Source organism: Sodiomyces alkalinus (assembly GCF_003711515.1).
Source record: "Sodiomyces alkalinus F11 unplaced genomic scaffold SODALscaffold_18, whole genome shotgun sequence".
Classification (NCBI taxonomy): Eukaryota; Fungi; Ascomycota; class Sordariomycetes; order Glomerellales; family Plectosphaerellaceae; genus Sodiomyces; species Sodiomyces alkalinus.
In genome coordinates, this window is record NW_021167096.1 from 70,190 (window position 1) to 90,219 (window position 20,030).

Sequence of the window (20,030 nt, forward strand, 5' to 3'; positions counted from 1 at the left end):
TTAATTCGCTACTTACCCTATATAGTATCTTGGTTATAACCACTTTTATATAATATTTTCAGTGTAACTGTATTTTTAATACTATAACCCCGCTATACTCCTATTATCCCCTCTTTTTAAAGTACTATACTCGGCAGAGATCCTCTTATTAACGTTTTATAATAAGAAGGCCGTTTTTTATATAGAAGTGTCTATTAAAAGCCTAAGAGAGTTAGTAACTTATTGAAAACCTTTAATAAGAAAAGGATATAAGAGCCGATAAGAATATATATAACTGATATAAGCGGATAAGAGATAATAAGACCTAATAAAATAAAAATAAAATGAAATAAAATAGAATACGATAAGATAAGATATAGTACTATAAGATAAGATATAGTACGATAAGATAAGATATAGTACGATAAGATACGACAGGATACGAAAGATATATCAGGGACCCGGCTTAATATTTACATATGTAGAAAAGATATATAGCGCGCTAAAATAGCGCCGTATTAGCGTCTTGGCTACGGATATCACTTGCATAAAACTTAGACAATCGTCAACAAGTTATTAAATTTGTCGAACGTGGCCATAAGTTATGTTTTATTGCTGAAAGCCACTGGATGTCTACCCGTTGTGTCGTGGCTTCACATAACCACCCACCCACAACCATCCTTCCTCTGGACATCGTATGTGCTGTCCAGGTCGGTTTTCCTGCCCGGGACGGGAAGACCAACGAGAATGAGGCCAGAACAACCGCGGACATGCTTCGGCGGGCTTAGCGTCTTGGCGCTCACCGAGGTCGGCTGATGGAAGTTGCAATGATAGGAAAGATATCGATGTTGTCTCGATTCTGTTATTACATCAGTTTATTATTAGGCATTCTTCCACGGAGAGTTTATGTGACTCCCGAATCGGAAATTTCGAAACACAAGGTACGGAGCAGAGGGTCCAAATGAGACATTTGAAGCATTTCAGGGCATGCTTCAATACAATCGCGGGAATGCGTCGGCTACGGGCACGTAATAACCACAGAACCTTGCTCACTATTATGTACATGTTTCTATCTTCATCACCACTTATAGACTCTTAAGACCTCGTCTGCAGTGTACGGATAGTAGCTCACGATCCCGCAATTGATCTGTCAACGGGACCTGCCTCCTTTTGTTGGGGTGCATGCCCATGTCGCATCTCTGATTATAGACTTCGTTATATGTCTTCGCCTCATTCCGTCATATTTCGCTCTTCGGGTACACGTGTACACTATTATGTGTACGTTCATCGACACAATATTTTCGCTGTCGCAACTCCGTGATATCGCGGCCCTAATTGGCCTGAACAGACGGAGTGCCTGGAGTAGCATGTAGGAGATCTCGAAAGGGTTTGCATTTTTCCACGAACAGGTCCTTGTTTGTCGTTGGCGCCGGCTGCCCTCTGTTGGATCTTTTTATTACTCTGATCTTCCATTAGGCCCGTCTGCTCAATCACGCCATCGGCTGACGGGAGTACTCGGATGATAGAGCTCGCGGGGCGGAGCCTTGGCAGCGTACGAAGTACTTGCGCGAGTGGAGTGTGGCACTGCCTCCTCAAGGCTCACTGGCAGGACCACTGCCGAGACCAGACTCTCCCGGGTAGGTTACATGGGTTGCGGGATATCGGAGACGGCGTCGGGGATTGTGCCGACTTCAGTGTTTCTTTAGCGCAGGAAGAAAAAATACAAAAAGAAATCCCCCACCCTATTCTCGAAGACGTGTTCCCGCATTCCTGGCTATCGTCGCCTTAATGTGCCTATCTTATCGGAGATATACCAAGATATCATACGTAAGGTAAACTGGACGGACCACAGTCGATTCAGCTCAGCCGAGCGGTTATTCCTGAGCCATATCCCCGCTTGCTGGATATTCAGTTTTCTGTATCGACCTTTTCCGGTACTTTAATATCTACGTAGACTTGTCTGTTGTTCAGCTATACGGAGTATATCCCTTTAGGCAGGGATGTGGATCGGTGAACTTTATGGATACTGGTCACCGAACTATCTCGATCAGTTTGGTGCCAACCAATCGTCAGCGAAGGGTTGGGAAGAGATTGGAGCCAGTATTGGGTGTAAAAGGTCCGACCAGGAATTCAATTGACATTTTGCACGGAGTAAGGAGGAGCGGCGGCGGAATCTGTGGCGTCCGGGGTGGGCCCGCGTCTGACACGACTTTGGCGCTGCCCAATACCCCCCCCACCGAGTTATCTCTAGGAGTATATACTTCGTACTTCGACCTGACAAAAAGAATGCTGGAATTGTCGTTAAAAGAACGACCAGTCGTGTGAGCGAATGGTGGCAGATCATTGTATTGCGGGTTGCGTTGTGCGACTGCTACCAAGGGTCAAGACCCGCCAAGGCGAGTGTGGTGTTCTTTTTCCGAGTCCGTTTCGTGGACAGTGAAAAAAAAAAATGAAAAAAAAAAGGCTTTCGTTTTTCGCGTGAAACAGCCCCCCACCCCCGGCCGCTTGGCACTTCTCCACTTTGCCGCAGGCACGGGACATTATGTGATATTATGTGGGAATAGTCGTGAGTGCCTTCCCTTTTGCAATAAGATCCGGTCGATTGTCCAATATCCTTCGTCTTTCTCGTGGGTAGACCACACCGCTTTCCGTGTCAGGTTGAAACTCCCTAGTACCTTGGGAATAAAACCCCTCGGGGCAGATACTTCACCCCTATTAGCACCCCCACAGTCGCTCAGATTTTATGCATTATTTATTCATGCAGATAATTAGGAATACTAAAATAATATGACGGCTCTGAAAGTCGTCTGGTTAAGTATCTATACTTCGTAATTTAATCTAGTAGGACGACGATGGATCGTATAAAGATGCTCGCCAGACGTCGTCGAGTCGAGGATCCGTAGGGCAAGCACAATCATGTTGCCTTACGGGACGTCATTGCTAAGACGTTATTCGTTCGCTAATGTTTGTATGGCGTAGCGCCCACGAAGTAGTAAGGGTAGGTAGGTAGGTTAGAAGTAATTAGGTCGAGTTTCTGAAGGGGTAAGGCACAATTTGCTGTCCAGGGGTTCACTAGTTCACCCCTAACAGCATACCTATCATGGAACCCCCCGGTCCTGCCCCCACACTTCAAATGCTACTTCGTACTCCGTACTCCGTACGCACTACCATGGCTTGGGATGAGGTACGACTCTATGTATATCCCCCTGACCGGCAACACTGGACTGGACCATGAAGTCATAACGCTGAACGGAAGAAAGAACACGGACACAGCAGCCACTAAGGACTCGACACCGGACTCCATAAAGATGTCTTAGCGGATCTGAACCCCACTTTTCAAAGTCGGCAAATCCACCCTTGGGGGTTCTTTCTGGCCCTTTGGCTGACTCTTCTTGTACTTAGGTAGTTTTTAGTAGCATCCACACCTTGAGTCCACATTCTGGCTCTCACCCTCGCTGTCAACTCTTCTCTCAATCAGTTCGGCTCACTCGTTACCAACATCGACAAATAGTGGACTCCGCTCGTCCTGACAGCCAAGAACCCAAAGCAACCGGGGCAACCAGTGAACCCTCACTCTTCCCAAGCTACCCCGGCGTGCCAATCCAGTCCACCCGACCTTCCACGAACCCCGACCTTGATCGTTCTTAACCTTCCCCATCCCCTCCCCGTCGTAAGTTCCTTTTTCCCTCTCCTTTTCCCCCTCTTCTCTTCAAGAATCACTGTTCTTCCCCCCTCCTTCTTTTTTTACTCCTCTCTTTTCTTTTCCCCTTCTTTTCTTTTCCCCTTATTCACTCCCAATCTCCCCTCTACCGCGTTCCCCAACTCGGCGAGCCTCAGCCGCTGCCACCATTTCCTCTAGGAATCTCGAACTCACTAGGTGATCGTCCTCCACATACATGGGCCTACCTGTCGAGGCTCATCTGGTTCGGAAGGGTTTGGGCAGAGATTGAGAGATCAATTGACGTCAGATGCTCCATGTCGCCTTGATCTGATACATATAATCCATCTCATCCTCCTGGAAGCTGCCTCATCAGGCCACATTATTGCTGGTCCTGTCATCACCATAGCAATATTTCGACTCGAATTCCTCATCGATAACTCGTCATCCGCAGTCACGAGCTCAGATTCGGAAGTTGCTTCGCAGTTTCCCACGGATTGCCGTCAATTGGGACGTCACAACCACAGATCCCTCATCACAACCTCAATTGGCAACCGATCGGACAGAGACTTGGATATATTCTCGACTAGGATCTAATTGTCTGTCAATCAACGCCGCCCACAATGGGGAACACCGAAGCCGAAGATGCCGTGGCCAACCACGTGTCTGGCCAGGCTAACAAGCCGCTTTCTCGCCCTGCCCACGGCCTGACTATCGAACAGACCGTTGAGGAGCTCAAGGCCAACACCGATGATGGCCTGACCACGGCCGACGCTAAGGCTCGCCTCGAGGACTACGGCCGCAATACCTTTGGCGAGGAGAAGGGTGTCCAACCGATGAAGATTCTCGTCGCCCAGGTTGCCAACGCCATGACTATGGTGCGTAGCTCTACCTCTTTTTTCTTCTTTTTTTCCTCTTTCCCCCCCATTTTTTGCGACGATCAATCTTCAAACCCCAAGCTAACCAATGTCTCTAGGTGCTTATTCTTGCCATGGCTGCATCGTTCGGTATTGAGGCCTGGATTGAGGGTGGTGTCGTAGCAGGCGTCATCCTCCTCAACATTGTTGTCGGCTTCCAGCAGGAGTTCAAGGCCGCCAGGACCATGGACTCACTCCGTTCCCTCTCATCGCCCACTGCCTCCGCCGTGCGTGATGGCTCTAACGTCACTGTCCCCACCGTCGAGATCGTCCCTGGCGACATGGTCGAGCTCAAGACTGGTGACACCATTCCCGCTGATGTCCGTCTGATCGAGGCCGTCAACTTTGAGACCAACGAAGCTCTGCTCACGGGCGAGTCCCTGCCCGTTCGCAAGGAACCTACCCGGACCTTCGAGGATGACACCGGCCCGGGTGACCGCTTGAACGTTGCCTACAGCTCGTCCACTGTCACCAAGGGGCGTGCTCGCGGCATTGTCTTCGCCACTGGCATGTTCACCGAGATTGGCCAGATCGCCGCCGCCCTACGCGGTAAGAAGTCGCGCCGCCGCCCCGTCAAGCGCAAGGAGGATGGATCCGCCTCGATTGGTCGCTATATTCAGGCTGGCATCCTGACCGTCTACGACGCTATGGGTGTCTTCCTCGGCGTCAAGGTCGGAACGCCTCTACAGAAGAAGCTGGCCCAGCTTGCCCTGCTTCTGTTCGGTATCGCCATTGTCTGCGCTATCATCGTCTTGGCTGCGAACGACTTCCGTACCCAACAGGAAGTCATTATCTACGCTGTCGCCACCGGTATCTCCATGATTCCGGCTTCCCTGGTCGTCGTCTTGACCATTACCATGGCTGCTGGTACTAAGCGCATGGTGGAGCGTAATGTCATCGTCCGTAACCTCAAGTCGCTCGAGGCTCTTGGTGGTGTCACAAGTGAGTTTTATATATATATATTCTAGTGTGCCCTCGGAAACTCTAGTCATCATGGTGAAAGATCAGTTTGGAACTAACATGGAATTCTCTCTTCAGACATTTGCTCCGATAAGACTGGCACTCTGACCCAGGGCAATATGATCGTCCGTAAGGCCTGGATTCCCGGTATTGGCACTTACTCGGTGAAGGACGCCACCGACCCTTTTAATCCCACGAACGGTTACCTTTCGACCCGCCCGGACCAGCCCAAGGACATCGCGTTTTTCGCCGAGGACGCTGAGGGCACCCCGATTGAGAACCCTGCGCCTCTGATTACCAGCAACACGGCAATGGAGACGTACTTTAACGTCGCCTCTCTCGCCAATCTTGCCACTGTCCATCAGAGCAAGGAGGGCGGGTGGCATGCCCGTGGCGACCCCACTGAGATTGCCATTCAGGTATTTGCCTCTCGCTTCAACTGGAATCGCCTGCGGCTCTCGGGTGAGGGCAAGCAGTGGGTGCAGGTCGCCGAGTTCCCCTTCGATTCCGACGTTAAGAAGATGTCCGTCATCTTCACCGACACCAACGCCAACAAGAACTGGCTATTTACCAAGGGCGCTGTCGAGCGCGTCATCTCGTCCTGCCCTACTATCCGGATCGGTGACGATGTGGTCGAGCTTACCAAGGACATCGAGGACGACATCCTCAAGAACATGGAGTCGCTTGCCCGTCTGGGTCTGCGAGTGCTGGCTTTTGCCACGCGGGAGGATGTCGGCGACGTCGATGGCCACGAGAACCTGGACCGTAACCTGTTCGAGAAGGATCTGACTTTCCGTGGTCTGATCGGACTGTACGACCCGCCTCGTGTCGAGTCTGCGCCCTCTGTTCGGATGTTCCACGAGGCCGGTGTCAACGTTCACATGTTGACCGGTGATCATCCCGAGACTGCCCGTGCCATTGCGCTTGAAGTCGGTATTCTGCCTCCTCGTATGAACGAGATTGCGGCCGATGTCGCCAAGACGATGGTGATGTCAGCCACCGACTTCGACAAGCTGACCGATGATGAGATTGATAAGCTGCCTCGGCTTCCCCTGGTCGTCGCTCGTTGCGCCCCCCAGACCAAGGTTCGTATGATTGAGGCTCTGCATCGTCGTGAGCGCTTCGTTGCCATGACGGGTGACGGTGTGAACGATTCTCCCTCGCTGAAGCGTGCCGATGTCGGCATTGCCATGGGTCAAGCCGGCTCGGACGTCGCGAAGGAAGCCTCCGACATTGTGCTCTCGGACGACAACTTCGCTTCTATTCTGAACGCCGTCGAGGAAGGCCGCCGTATGTTCGACAACATCCAGAAGTTTGTGCTGCACGTCCTGGCCCAGAACATCGCCCAGGCTTGCGTTCTGCTTATCGGGTTGGCCTTTAAGGATGATGACAACCTGTCCGTCTTCCCTATCTCCCCCGTGCAGGCCATGTGGATCATTATGATCACTTCTGGTCTGCCCGATATGGGTCTCGGCTTTGAGATTGCTGCCCCTGACGTCCTGCAACGTCCTCCCCATGACGTGAGTAGATTTTCTACCCCCTTCCCCCGCTCTAACCGGCGTTTCGGTCTGGAGCGAGACTTGTTCTTTCTTCAGCTTTTCAGGCAACTAATACAGCGATTAGATGAAATACGGCGTCTTCACCCCCGAGCTCCTGTGCGACATGGTGGTGTACGGTCTGTGGACTTCTTCTCTCTGCATGGGTTCTTTCCTGGTTGTCATGTTCGGGTTCGGCGACGGCCAGTTCGGAGCCAACTGCAACCGCGACTACTCGCCTCAGTGCGATACTGCGTTCCGTGCTCGTGCCACGTGCTTTGCGTCTCTCACCTGGCAGTCGCTCTTTCTTGCCTGGGAGATGATTAATATGCGCCGGTCCTTCTTCCGCATGGTTCCCAACAGCAAGCGGTACTTCACCCAGTGGATGGTTGACGTCTGGCGTAATAAGGTCCTCTTCTCGGCTGTCGTTTTCGGCTTCCTTACTGTGTTCCCCCTGAACTATATCCCCGTCCTGAACCGAGTCGTGTTCAAGCACACCGCGATCTCGTGGGAGTGGGCGGTCGTCTTTGTCGCGGCGGTCTTCTTCTTTATCGGCGTCGAATTCTGGAAGTGGCTTAAGCGTGTCTTCTTCCGCCGCCAGAATCGTAAGAAGACTGGCGGGACTAGGGACGTCGAGTCGCGTGTCTTCGGTGTGTACTACGAGCTCGGCGGCGTCGATTTGAGCAAGTCACCGTCGAGCCCGAGCAGCGGTGGTGAGAAGGAGGCTGGCGAGAAGACGACCCCGGAAGCGGACAAGAAGACCGCGGCCGACGTGGTGTGAAATGCTTCAATTCGCGAAGGGACAAGGAAAATATATACACGATGATACCCCCCCAGCGCCAGCGCCATCCCATGCTCCTTGGGGTCGCGGGAAACCACCAAAAACACGCACACAAAAGCAGAAAAGAAAGGTCGGGAGTAGAAGAGGAAGGAGGGCAGGATAGAGGATCTGATGTGGGGGCATAAGCGGAAGTTCTTTTTTATCTTGGGATTTTATCTGCGTGAGGAAATGTGGAGAGGTTTGATGCATTTAGATGAAGCTGATGGTTAGTTACCTTGACGTAGTATAGGGGCCGGGGGGGCACCCCAGTCAAGATCTCGGCAGCAACGCCGGTGAAATGTTTTAGACTTGAAAACAATCTATCTCTACCCGGGTCATCGTACGGGGAAGACGTTTTTCTTTGTTAAGATGGATCCAAATTAAATAACCCAAAAGGGCGGGAGAGCGAGTGGGCTGAACGGTGCTGTGCAACCCGAGAGGGATGTTGATGAGTCTTTGGCCTTCGGGTGTGGTTAGTTAGTCTGATAGGGTAAGGTGGTTGAAACAGTATATATTACTACCTTGTTACCCTCACAGTGGTGGTGTGTCCCTCCGGTTGTTCGTCGTTCCTTTCTTTGCTGGTGGTTTGTCTGCATCGTTGTTGTGGTTTGTGTGGAGCGGAGTGTCTCTTACGCCCTTGTCTCGCGGCACACCTGCAGGGCTGAGTCTCCCGTCCTTCTACCACGTATATATCTACTTTTGACATTGCTGTATATATATGTCTCTATTTATCAGAGTCACATTGAGGGATTGACCTGAGAAGGATGCAACAATACGGGTTATTCCGGCGCATGATAATTATTACCTGACGTGTCTTTTGTTGAGAAGATTTATCCATATATCCCATGTGTAAGAAACGACGATGTCCTGACATGTGGAAACAACGAATGTCACTTCTCAAGGGAATCGAAATACGCCGGCGTTAGACTCGTACCTCCGGCTTCCCGGCCGAATGCACTCCGCATTCCCACACGAAACAAGGAAGAATAGAAGACCAAAAAAAAAAAAAAGAGAGACAGAGAGATGCATAGTATGACGTTATGGACGCGAGCAGTGACGACAAGGAGGAGACATGTGTCTGTAGGTTGCTAAGGTAGGTTGGGGAGGGTTGCTAGACAGGCGTTCGGTATCAAGTCACATCGTCCTTGGTTGAACCAGTCAAGCGGACAAAAAGGAAAGAAAAAGAGGAGGGAGGGTGTCGAATGGTCAAGACGGGTTGGACCGGCCACCTGCATGTGGAAAGAACGCGAGACCATGGGCAGGGACGGATGACGGGAATGATGGGGGTAGAGAGAGCGAGAGGAGAGGAGAGAGCATAAGGGTTGGGTGATTTAGGGTATGGTTGGTGGAACAGCATTTGAGACAAGCGTTTGGCATGCGGTCGGCATGAGGACATTCCTGGGATCACGTAGTTGGACTGGTAGTGCATGATAATGCGGAGGTCGTCGACAGAGCCTTGACCAGTCCGTTAGATAAACTATATCAGGTTACTGGAATGGTGATGTTTGGCTGCATATGGACGGTAATGGTTGTGCGGCCACTCGGACTAAGTACGTGTAGGGTTTCCATTGATTTTAGGAGAGACTACTCCAGGGGAGGAGTAGTGTAAATGTATTGAGTCCAGAATTTTGAGTGCCGAGTCCCGACTGACGATGGAAAATACTCCGTAGCAGATGACGTCGTCACACAGGGTGAACACGAGCATCGGTTCTCGTTGGCTCATCAGAGGAGAGATCACGCGGTGGGGAAATTCCCCAGGGCACCTTCAGTGGCTCTGCTCCTTGTGACGGTCGTCACTTAGGGCGTTTCTAGTGTACGTGTAATAGTGCGTTTGCGGAAGGGGAACCTTCTAGCAAAATATCGAATTAATGACTTGCTTTGCGGGTGAAGCAAGCGCCCTATGAGAAGTATCGGAGCCAGGAAAATGTTAGAGTTGGACTGCTCCAACTGCTCCACCCACTGTGCAACCATAAGGTAACCATCCCAGAGCCCACTGCCTATCGGCTTCACGGTTTATCCTTTCGCTTCATTCTTATTCCCTAAAACAACCTCTTCTGACTTCCCTTCCGTCTCTTTGCATGCAACCTCCGCAAACCTGCCACATTATCAAACCAGGCCCCCTCAATCGAGCGCCATTTACAAAGTTCGCCGTCGCACAGGATCAGGTCCGAAATATAAGTGTACTATCAAGACCCTTGTCTTGTGCTACCCCGCCATCAACCCCCCCTTCCGTTTTCTCTTCTCGAGCCTCCACAAAGATCTCGAGAATTATTCAAGACCGACCACCGCAGCTTGGTTCGTCCAAATTCCGAAACTTGGTCAAGCTCTGCCCGTCTGCAGACCTTTAACTTTTTGTCCGTCGACATTTCCGATTCACCACGACGACACATCTTTTGCCAAAATGACTACGCTCGTCCATCACAGCCCGCAGCCGAATTCTCCGCCTGGACCGGCTGTCCAGCGTCCGAGGGGTATGATATGTCTTGTCCACATCGTGCTCTTTTCTTGTCTTTTTTTTTTCTTCTTTTTTTTTCCCTTGGTTTTCCTTTCTTCCGTTTTCTCCCCTTCTTGAGCGTTTTTGCCCTGTTCTATGCCGGTGATTTTCTTGTCTGACAAATACCATGTTCCTTCTAGGCATTCTCAAAAACTCATTCCAGAAAACCCCATCCCCACCTATTTCGCCCGCCCGCGAGAGGTCTCTTTCGGAGAAGGAAATCACCATCGCAAACACCCAGTTCAACGCCGGCCGACGGAGCTCCTCCTCCGGCGTCCGACCCGTTGGCTCCCGCCGTGCTTCCAGCCGGGCTTCCTCCCAGTACGGCGACGACGACCGCCAGGACCCCTCCCAGGACTCCCAGCGCCTGAAGTGGGACGAGGTCAACCTCTACCTGACCGAGCAGGAGCGCAGCTCCACCATGAAGATCACCGAACCCAAGACGCCGTACGCGACGCACTATGACCCGGCCGAAGACCCGTCGGACGAGGACGAGGCCATGGGCGGGATGGGCCTGGATGCTGACCGGATCAGCCCTACGAACCGCCGTCGCCTGGCCGGCGAGGATGACATTCCGGCCATGTCGCTGGGCGAGCCGGAAGAGGCCATCCCGGAGAGCGAGTCGGGCAAGGAGAAGCAGCTCAAGGCGGTGCAGGTGGGCGATCGCGGCCGGGACGACGACGGGCTCCACGACGAGGAGGAGCTGGTGGGCCTCTCGCCCGAGGGAAGGGAGAAGCACCGCCGCTTCGAGGAGATGCGGAAGAAGCACTACGAAATGAAGGGGGTGGCTCACCTGCTGGGTCATCCCGAGGTGTTGCCCGACGACGAAGAGGCGGACGGTGACGATGAGGGTGCCGCCCCGCCTCCGGTGCCTCCTGTTCCCAATCGACCTAACGGCGGAGCATGATCCTGGGTTGGGGGATAGGGAAGGTACCTTAGTGTAGGCATGGGAATTCATCTGAGCGGCAACGGCTTGTCTTTTTGCAACCAGGGGACGCCTTGATTTGGGTGGGATATGGGGCGTTAAGCATGGCAAGGCAGCGACTCGGGTTCGGTGTTTTTTTTGTCGTCTCTGTTTTCTTCTTCTCCTACTTTACTTTCTTTTGTCTTTCTCTTCGATTTCTTTTCGTCTCCCTTCTTCTCTCTTCTTCCCCCCTTTTCTCTTTCTATTGCCTAAGGCGTTCGGAAGCCGCCGACTCCATAGTAAGGCCCTTTTTCTTTGGTATTGTTTTCGTAGTTGTATTTCTTGGTTGGCTTGTATCATCCCACATCAGTCTGCACTCGATTGCTACCGCCGTCCACGGCGAAACATGGTGCATCAGGATAGTAAATCAACCCCCCTTGCCTTCCTGCGAAATGCCGACTTTCCAGAGCCATTTCAACGACCCCGTGGATTCGGATGCACATTGCTCGTTGCGCTTTTCAATGCCACCATACCATCCTTCGCAGTCCCACTTAACTTCATCATGATAACATGCGATAATCATGACAGACCAACACAACCCCGAGGGTTTCAAATGTTATTCCCTGCTAACTCTTCACAGCTTGCCCTGACGCGCCAACTGGACTTTCCGGGCAGCCTCGCCTTCGGCAAACCCGCCTCTGGAAACGCAGATGCGCTGGCCTTCGGCGAGTTCAAACTTGTCTTCGTGATTGGGCCAGGCGCAGGGGCAGTGGTGTGGGAAGTGAACGCAGGCCAGCGTGTCCGGGCAGAGGTACTTGTCGCAGTGTACTAAAGCAAGAGTAAGGTAGAATCGACGTGTCAGTTGTTTTCTTCTTCGTCTCTCTCTCTTGTCTTTTAGAGTGACTTACAACCGTCGTATTGTCGGCGGTAGTGTACCGAGTCGCTAGGGACATTTTGCTGCTGCTGCTGCTGCTGGTGTTGTTGGCCGCCGCCGCCGCCGCTGAACATTTGCTCGAAGAAGCCGAATTGCGCCTGGGCTGCGGCGACTGACGTCAGGAGGACGAGAGTAAGTGAGGAAAACGTTGAGCGCATGGTGAGAGTCTGATGGGTATTCAGAATCGATACGAAATAGTTTAATGCGTTGCAAAACAAGAAGGACGGGGAGAAAGCAATTATCAAGCTATGTGTTCATCTTCGATTCGAGATCCCGTGGTCGCTTCTCGGTACTTCGTTTCGTACCTTGGGTACTTCGTTCTGGCAACTTGCAACTTGGAAGCTGTCCAGATGGATCGAGCCCATGGACCCACCCACTACGCCCGCTTATCTTATCGATGTCCATGTCCTTGATGACTAAGGAGAGGAAAAACTCCGTTCCCCTGGAAGATGAAGCTCGATCAGCCGAACGTATGAATTTGAGTCCAAACCGACTTCCATCTCTCACGCAACCTCTTTCCCTAAACTCCCACGAAGGGGCGCCGTGACGCCGAAGTAGTCATGCGTCTCCTCAGACTGCAGCTCCCTATATGGGCAGCTGTGTCCGGGCTATTAAGACCGACTGTGTCCCTGACCCCCCTGACCATCGCGGCAGACTGCGGCCCCCGGGCACGCGGCATCGAGGTCAACAACGCCCTCGTGTCCGGCCGACGATACGCCTCGGTCAAATCGCAAGGACAGTACAAACTGAAGCCCAAGAGGACAATTCCGAAGAAGCTGGGAGCCAAGCGTACTGGAGGTATGTTAAATTGAGTCGGGGTGGATTGACTTTGGTTCTGGCTTGGCTTGGACATGGTTCCCAGCGAAGAGCCTGACAAGTCCAAACGTCAAACGTAACAATGGGGCAACGCTGACGATGGTTCCTCCCCACCAGACCAGTATGTCATCCCCGGCAACATCCTCTACAAGCAACGCGGCACGCTGTGGTGGCCCGGCGAGAACTGCATCATGGGCCGCGACCACACCATCCACGCCATGGCGGCCGGCTACGTCAAATACTACCGCGACCCCGCCCGGCACCCGAAGCGGAAATACATCGGCGTCGTCTTCAACAAGGACGACGTGCTCCCCTACGCGCCGCACATCGAACGCAAGCGCCGCCTCGGCATGACGGCGCACCCGATCGTCGAGCGGCCGCCCCAGCCCGAGGTCTCGGCGTCGGGAATCCCCACGACGGTGGTGCGTGCCGGCATCGCAGCACCGGGAAGCTCGCGTAAGGGCCCCGCGCGCGTGCTGCGGCTGCGAGACGACTACTCGTACCGCGAGGACAACTGGCGGGTCGGCCGGCTGGTGAAGCTGGCGGGCGTGACCAAGACGAAGGGCGGGCGGGGCCCGCGGAGCAGTCGCAGGGCGCGGTTCCGATCGAGGCGGTGGAGGGCGGAGCAGGAGCTCGAGGCCAGGCGGCGCAGCTCGGCGGCGATGGAGGAGACGGAAGAGCTGGACGAGTGGACCAAGGCGGCGCAGCGGCGCGCCGAGGAGGAGCGGCAGAAGAAGATCCAGGCGCAGAAGGATAAGAAGAAGAAGCAGGCTGAGCAGCAGGCCAAGGCGCGGCAGGCGGCCATTCGCAGGTCGGCGGCGAAGAAGGAGAAGGCTAGTGCGCAGGGGCGCTGATGTCGTGATAGAAACCCCACGCTTTTTCCTCCCCCGGCTCTTTTTGTATCAGTAGGTTCGGTTCGGTTCCACATCCCCGGCGAAGAGGGCAGGACAAGGAGATAGATGTACGGATAGCTCAATTGTTTCGCTTGTTTGTTCTATGTGAAGATATCTTTGTGCTTCGGATGGGGATGTGGCGAGTCCTTTGAATACGACCATGTTTCTCTGTCTTGCTTTGTCCGCTGGCTCTCTGGATACGAAATCATTCTCCTTTTGCCGAATCTCCCTACGTTATATACCTTCTTACCTAGGTAGTTTACGCCAATAAGTAGACCATTTCCGTCCAGCTGCTTGGAAATGGTGGGTCGAGTCTTTTCGTGCAAGTGATTTTTCATCATCTCGACTTGAGAAATAGGTATCTCTTGAAGCACCCCGTTCTACAATTGCTATACTAAGCTTACGCCTGTATTGGCCATAATGTTCACTTCTTCGCCATGTGTACCTGAGGTATACTTACAGGTAGGTAAGGTACGGAGTAAAGACCATAGGTACAGACAGTTACAAACAATTTCTCTAAGGTACCTCAAGGTATTTAAGGAAACTTCATGCCTCAGTGGTCAGTGAGCAATTGCCTAAGATATCGTTGTTGCGGCAGTAATCACGTGACTACCACCAGCTAGCCAATCAGGCTGCAGAGTAGATCTAGCTAGGAGAGGATAGAGCTCAGGCGGTACCTGATATTGATAAGGAAGGGTCGGTACGTACCCTGGCAAGCGGCAGTCGCGTCCCAGCTACCTTACGGATAATACTACTTCGTCGTCGCGTCAAAAGTCCAAGCAACTTCAACAACTGCGCTCACTTGCGCCAGCCACGGAAAGAAAGAAAAAAGAAGCAGAAAAAGTCGATCCAGACGGCCAACGACGGCCAATATCGACCTCGACTCTTCCACCCAGTTTCTAACTTCTCTCAATATACATCCCGATCTCTTCTCTCTCTTCTGCGTGTCTTCCGTTGCATCGTAAACCCACGCTTGCAATCTAACGTTCCGAGCCTCTTTCTCGCCTTCCCTGCCACCCAAATCCACCTCGAAGTCTCGGTGGCTTCCGTTCTTCGGCCTCAGCACCATGTCCCAAGCCAGCCCGCCCATCGTTCCCCCTTGGGCCACTTCGCTCTTGCAAGGTCCCAGGAACGATAGCACGTCAAGCACGCCCTCCAAGGGAAAGAGTCCGGCTCTTCATTCTGCTACCCCCGGATCTACACTTGCCGCTCCTGCGTCTCGCCCTACCGTCAGGATAACCTCGACCCCGACCTCTGCCTCGACCTCGACCTCAACCTCGACCTCAACCCCGAAGCCGAACCCGAAGCCGAAGCGGAACCAAAATAGAGAAACACACGACGATCCATCACGAAGCCCGGAGCCAGCTCGTGTCGTCAGCGACCTCGCCCCGCCCCCGTCTGACCAGGCCTCAGGAGCCGGTCCGGGGCCTATCCACGTCGCGCCTCCCTTGGCCGTGAGCAAACCCCCGGTCGGAGCCACCGATGCCAGCAAGTCTTCCTTCTCCGGCAGCTCCAGAATCCAGTCATTGCAGAAGCAGTGGGAACATAATCATTCTGACACGCCGTCCACGTCCGCAGACCCCTCCAAGAGCGTCGCCATCACGGGCGATGTCGGCCGGCGTACTTTCAACACGGAGCATCGCACTTCCACCAGACCTTTAGTTGATGTGCCTTCCTCGTCATCCTCTGACGAGTCGGATATCCCTTCCCAGCTGCCGACCGTGGCTTCTCGTCGTCTTATCCGGAATCACCCGGGCCAAAATGGGTTCCGAGGTCAGAATGCTTAGATCCTATTCCTATGCTTCCGTGCACGTGGTACTAACCTATGATAGTCTTGTCAGGCCCGAATAGAAAGCGGTCGCCTGGAGACCCGGCTCCTGGGTTGCCCAGCTACAAACGTCGTCATACCGAGTCCGCGGCCGGTGTTGAAGAGACGACGCTCTCCTCGTTGACTTTACTCAAGAACGAACAGGACCGGGTCCCTTCGATAGTTCCGCCGAGACAGGAAGTTCAACCTGCGTCAACCCTAACTGCCCGAGCACCGGGTCCTCAGAACCCTGCCAGCGGAGGAGCAACGCGCCCGACCTTTATTCCCATCAGCCGGACGAATGAACCACTGACATCCTCTTCCGAATCTGAGTCTGACCTTGAGGACGAGGTAGAAGACAAAGTTGACGACGAGGTAGAAGATGAGGATGGGGATAAGGATGTGGACTCGGACGAGGGAGAGGAGGCAGAAGATGGGGACGTTGACGAGGACGAGGACATGACCCTCATGGACCAAACGACACCCCAGTCGCAGGACGAAGGATACAGTGCGGACCGCTCGGGCATATTCCTCCCGGGAGTCAAAACGCGAGGAGCAAAGACCTCCTCCCACCCGGAACCCTTACTCTTGACTACGGACGGAGACCGGCCCTACAACATGTGGAAGCACCCCGGCGACGGCAGCCTCGTATCCACCAACGGAGCCCTGTTGCCGGCAGGTTACACCCCGTATCACGACCCCGACAACCCTGACCTTGAATGGATTTGTCCCGTTCGCGACTGCAGAAATTTATTAGGCGGTGTTACGAGACTTGGCGCTCACATGAACGTAGGTTGTTGCCTTTCCCTTTGCCCTTGGATAGGTGTGGTGTGGGGGGGGTGGAAGAGCAGAAGAAACATTGACAAGGGTTCGTTGTACAGGCAAAACACCACCATTCCACCTTTAATGACAACGGGGACGGGACCCTGACCTGGGTGGGCCGCTACACTAACCAACCAGGAAGACCATCTGTGCCCATTGTCGTATCGACGAACCCCCCAGGTCCTGATGAGCCGCCTCCCGTCCAACCGACCGTGCCGGCCTACATTGCTCAGGAGAAGAAACGAGCGAAGAAGCTTGCCCGACTACGCCTGTCTTCCCGGAAACACGCCCCCAAAAACAAAAAAAGCAAAAGCAAAAGCCGCATAAGCGCTGCAATGACCGACGACTCCGCACCCGGCAAGCTGCTGCCACGGAAAACCTCGGTGATTGAGTATCTGCACCAACATTTCGGTCCGGAGTTGCAGTTGCCGGACAAGGGGGGTAGCCAGATGGAGCTCCTCCAATTACCGCGGCAACGCGACCTGCCCCCTCGCTGGGGACTTCATTATAGGTTCCACACCTGGGGCGCGCCCCCCGTCTTCTCCGTCGCTCTCTACCTCACGGGCGACGTCGCCAGGGACGGGCGCTGTCAGGTCTGCACAGCGGGCGACGGCATCTGGAGGCAGTGCGTCGTGGCTCCTAAGGGGGCCTCGGCGGGGCTCCGGGAACGCCTCAAGGGGACATGCGCGGGGTGCTTGTTCCGGTCCAACAATAGGCGCCACCGCAACATTTGTTCGTTTCTTGTCGGGAAGCTGGTGGCGGACGATTTGGCCGATCGTGAAGTCCTCGCGGAACCGATCCCGGTTGATGATGTCCCTACCCCTACTCCTGCCCCTGCCCCTGCCCCTGCCACTGGCGCGGCCCTGGCCCTTTCGGCGGCAGAGCCAGCCGGTTCGGCACGTCCGATACGCAGTACGAGACTGGCGAGGCTGGAGAGGTCCAGCACAGATGTCACGACTGGTGCTGCTGCTGCTGCTTCTTCTGCTGCCGTTGTTGCTGCATCGAGGCCAACACGGTTGAAGTCTTCACCGAAACCGTCATGGACTGACAGCATAATCAACCCCGGGGCACCGGTGATAACGGCAGATGTATTGGAGATGGAGGACTGGGAGGTTGCGCCAGGCCGGATTCGCGATAATGCGGAATCGGCGGCTGATAGTACGTTTTTGTCGAGTCTTTTTTTACCCCCTTTTTACCCTTTGTTCCCCCCTTTTCCCCCTTTTTCCCTTTTTTTCTTTTTCTGCTTCTTCAGCTAACAGCAACTTCCACAAACACACAGATGTGGCCTTCTCCAACTCGTACCTGACGTCCAACCGCGCGATTCCCGTCTCCAACGATGTTAGTTTCAACGTGGTGGTGCTCAAACCGGGCAGTTCGACGCAGCTCGCGGCGGAAGACGACAAGATGCGCCTGTGCTCGCTGGCCACGGGCAAGGTGCGTGTTCGGATGGACGGGGTGGACGAATTCGTCATGGGGCCGAACGGCATGTTCAAGGTGCGGTCGGGGGTGGGTTGTTCGGTGCAGAACCGGCTTTACATTGATGCCGTGCTTCACATTACGACCATCACCGATGATTAGGCGAGATGGTTATTCCTCTTTTCTCTCTCTGTTTGCTGTATTGCTGGGGCAGAAGAGGGGGAGTCGTGGTAGCAAAAGGCGTTGGCTGGGTGTCTCGATGGCTTTGGTGGTTAGGGATATTACATTCTGCGAACACTTTACTACCTCTTGGGAGCGGAATCGGCCCTGGGCTTTCATCTTTCTCTGCAGTTTATGAGCCATGGGGCCGCTGAGACCACAGGTATATAATGTGCCTAGGAGAGGGGACTGGGAGCAGAGGATTACGTTTATAGCCGCTGCCACAAGCAGGAGTCAAGGCGGGTTGAAACTTGAAAGCGTTGAAATCGTTGACTCTTTCAATTCTTGAAATCCCCATTAGAGAGGTGCTCTTCCTGGTCGTAGTAGACCTGAAACTCGCAGTAACAAAACTCCGGGTCGGCCTCGACGTCAAAGTTGAACTTGGCCTCCTTGTCCGGGATGAGGACCTTGGGAATGGAGTGGGCGACCGACTCGACGAGCAGCTGGACCTGGCAGCTCTTCTCCATGCTGGTGAACAGCCAGGCGGCCTCGTCGACGGTGCGGCCGACAGTCAGCAGGCCGTGGTTACGGAGGATGCACCCTTTGCCGCGGGGGCCCAGGGCGGCGGCGATGAGGTCACCTTCCTCGGGGCCCAGGACGACGCCGCCGTAGCGGTCGTAGACGGCGTGGGCGTCGGCGTAGAACTTGCAGGCGTCCTGGGTGATCATGTCGAGGCGGCGGGCGAAGACGCTCCAGGCCTTGCCGTGGACGGTGTGGGCGTGGCACACGGCGTGGGCGTCCGGGCGGGCGCGGTGGACGGAGGAGTGGATCAGGAAGCCGGCCTTGTTGGGCGGGCGCGAGCGGTTGCCGCCGATGACGTTGCCGTCTAGGTCGACGAGGATCATGTCGCTGGCCCGCAGGAGGCCGAAGTGGCGGCCGAGCGGGTTCGTCCAGAAAGCGTTGGGGTGTTCCGGGTCGCGGACGGAGATGTGGCCGGAGAAGCCCTCGACGTAGCCCATCCTGTCCCAGTGGCGGAAGGCGGCGGCCATGTGGGAGAGCAGCCAGGTCCGGTGGGCGGCGAAGGAGGGGTGGGTCGGGATGCCCTGTAGGGGGACGGAGCCATGGGAGATGGCTTCGATGGCGGTTTGGCCTTTTGGGATGGGGTTGGGGAGGGTGTCGGTGGTGTCGGTGGTGGTGGTTACCCAGGGAGCCATGGTAGTGATTGGTATAAGTGGTTGGTATCCGTAAGTTGGTTAATAACTCGGAGGTATATTAATGTTTCTTTTGATAGGGATTATGGGCTACGAGGACTTTGGGAAATAGAAACATACCTTATATACTACGTATTCTGTATATATAAGGTATATATGTTTATAAACGTTGGGAGGCAAAGACGTATCCGGATGAGGGGTAACAGATAGGTAACAGATAGCAGCACATGGTTCTTATGCTTGCCGTAAGGACGAAGGGCGTAAGGGATTGTCCGACGATAATCACTCATTACTCTATAAGGTACTTGATACCCTTTTCGTTCCGGTTAAACCCGTCCGGACCTTTTTGTCCCCTAATAAGATTGTCTTGCACCTTCATTTTAACACCTGTATATTCTGATACAATCAGTCGTTGGTTACTAACTAGCCCTGTAGATGTATGGTTCTGTTGTTTCTTCCTCTCCGAGGTCGGTACCTGCTTATCTTATCGTGTCGACGGTTGGTAGTACCGTTAATTCCCCCCTGATTTCTTTGGCCATAATCATAATATTTCGCCGCGATGCGTTCACTAATTGTTCGCTCAGCCTTCAGGTCGTATATATTATGCTTTTCCTGCGGGGGAGTAGCGATCATCATTTTAGGAAGTAAATACGAAGTGAAATTGTTGCTTCGAGGGCGGTGGGCGCAGGAATAGTTAAGAGGGAG

General features: G+C 53.8%; 7 protein-coding genes across 7 annotated transcripts; 5 read left to right on the forward strand and 2 right to left on the reverse strand.

Moving 5' to 3' along the window:
• Positions 1–3,148: 3,148 nt before the first annotated feature.
• SODALDRAFT_364348 (hypothetical protein) lies at positions 3,149–4,234 on the forward strand (the record flags this gene model as incomplete). The annotated part of the gene is made up of 3 exons (XM_028614636.1): positions 3,149–3,163; positions 3,491–3,649; positions 3,857–4,234. The coding sequence occupies 3 exons, from the start codon at positions 3,149–3,151 to the stop codon at positions 4,232–4,234; spliced, it is 552 nt and encodes a 183-aa protein (XP_028462387.1).
• Positions 4,235–4,260: 26 nt separating this feature from the next.
• Positions 4,261–7,830, forward strand: SODALDRAFT_286294 (potassium/sodium efflux P-type ATPase; the record flags this gene model as incomplete). Its single annotated transcript, XM_028608526.1, has 4 exons — positions 4,261–4,515; positions 4,614–5,496; positions 5,593–7,034; positions 7,138–7,830. The coding sequence occupies 4 exons, from the start codon at positions 4,261–4,263 to the stop codon at positions 7,828–7,830; spliced, it is 3,273 nt and encodes a 1,090-aa protein (XP_028462388.1).
• Positions 7,831–9,896: 2,066 nt separating this feature from the next.
• Positions 9,897–11,759, forward strand: SODALDRAFT_329690 (hypothetical protein). Its single transcript, XM_028611010.1, has 2 exons — positions 9,897–10,340; positions 10,504–11,759. Exons 1-2 carry the CDS (start codon positions 10,271–10,273, stop codon positions 11,268–11,270), a joined length of 837 nt encoding a protein of 278 aa, XP_028462389.1. The 5' UTR covers positions 9,897–10,270; the 3' UTR covers positions 11,271–11,759.
• A 142-nt stretch (positions 11,760–11,901) lies between these two features.
• On the reverse strand, positions 11,902–12,359 carry SODALDRAFT_321458 (hypothetical protein; the record flags this gene model as incomplete). The annotated part of the gene is made up of 2 exons (XM_028609623.1): positions 11,902–12,095; positions 12,176–12,359. The coding sequence occupies 2 exons, from the start codon at positions 12,357–12,359 to the stop codon at positions 11,902–11,904; spliced, it is 378 nt and encodes a 125-aa protein (XP_028462390.1).
• A 307-nt stretch (positions 12,360–12,666) lies between these two features.
• On the forward strand, positions 12,667–14,140 carry SODALDRAFT_329692 (hypothetical protein). The gene is made up of 2 exons (XM_028611011.1): positions 12,667–12,999; positions 13,135–14,140. The coding sequence occupies exons 1-2, from the start codon at positions 12,762–12,764 to the stop codon at positions 13,869–13,871; spliced, it is 975 nt and encodes a 324-aa protein (XP_028462391.1). The 5' UTR covers positions 12,667–12,761; the 3' UTR covers positions 13,872–14,140.
• A 584-nt stretch (positions 14,141–14,724) lies between these two features.
• On the forward strand, positions 14,725–18,457 carry SODALDRAFT_329695 (hypothetical protein). Its single transcript, XM_028611012.1, has 4 exons — positions 14,725–15,683; positions 15,743–16,506; positions 16,599–17,697; positions 17,819–18,457. Exons 1-4 carry the CDS (start codon positions 14,978–14,980, stop codon positions 18,115–18,117), a joined length of 2,868 nt encoding a protein of 955 aa, XP_028462392.1. The 5' UTR covers positions 14,725–14,977; the 3' UTR covers positions 18,118–18,457.
• SODALDRAFT_337952 (arad-like aldolase/epimerase) lies at positions 18,453–19,704 on the reverse strand (the record flags this gene model as incomplete). Its single annotated transcript, XM_028612737.1, has 3 exons — positions 18,453–19,264; positions 19,458–19,462; positions 19,619–19,704. 3 exons carry the CDS (start codon positions 19,702–19,704, stop codon positions 18,453–18,455), a joined length of 903 nt encoding a protein of 300 aa, XP_028462393.1.
• Between the last annotated feature and the right edge of the window lie 326 nt (positions 19,705–20,030).

Bases quoted from the DNA above. Each gene is read 5' to 3' on its own strand.
- SODALDRAFT_329695 (XM_028611012.1), top strand. From the start codon at position 14,978: ATGTCCCAAGCCAGCCCGCCCATCGTTCCCCCTTGGGCCACTTCGCTC. The intron at 15,684-15,742 runs GTCAGAATGCTT...AACCTATGATAG, and splicing joins GGGCCAAAATGGGTTCCGAG to TCTTGTCAGGCCCGAATAGA. The intron at 16,507-16,598 runs GTAGGTTGTTGC...TTCGTTGTACAG, and splicing joins GACTTGGCGCTCACATGAAC to GCAAAACACCACCATTCCAC.
- SODALDRAFT_329692 (XM_028611011.1), top strand. From the start codon at position 12,762: ATGCGTCTCCTCAGACTGCAGCTCCCTATATGGGCAGCTGTGTCCGGG. The intron at 13,000-13,134 runs GTATGTTAAATT...CCTCCCCACCAG, and splicing joins GGGAGCCAAGCGTACTGGAG to ACCAGTATGTCATCCCCGGC.
- SODALDRAFT_329690 (XM_028611010.1), top strand. From the start codon at position 10,271: ATGACTACGCTCGTCCATCACAGCCCGCAGCCGAATTCTCCGCCTGGA. The intron at 10,341-10,503 runs GTATGATATGTC...TGTTCCTTCTAG, and splicing joins GGCTGTCCAGCGTCCGAGGG to GCATTCTCAAAAACTCATTC.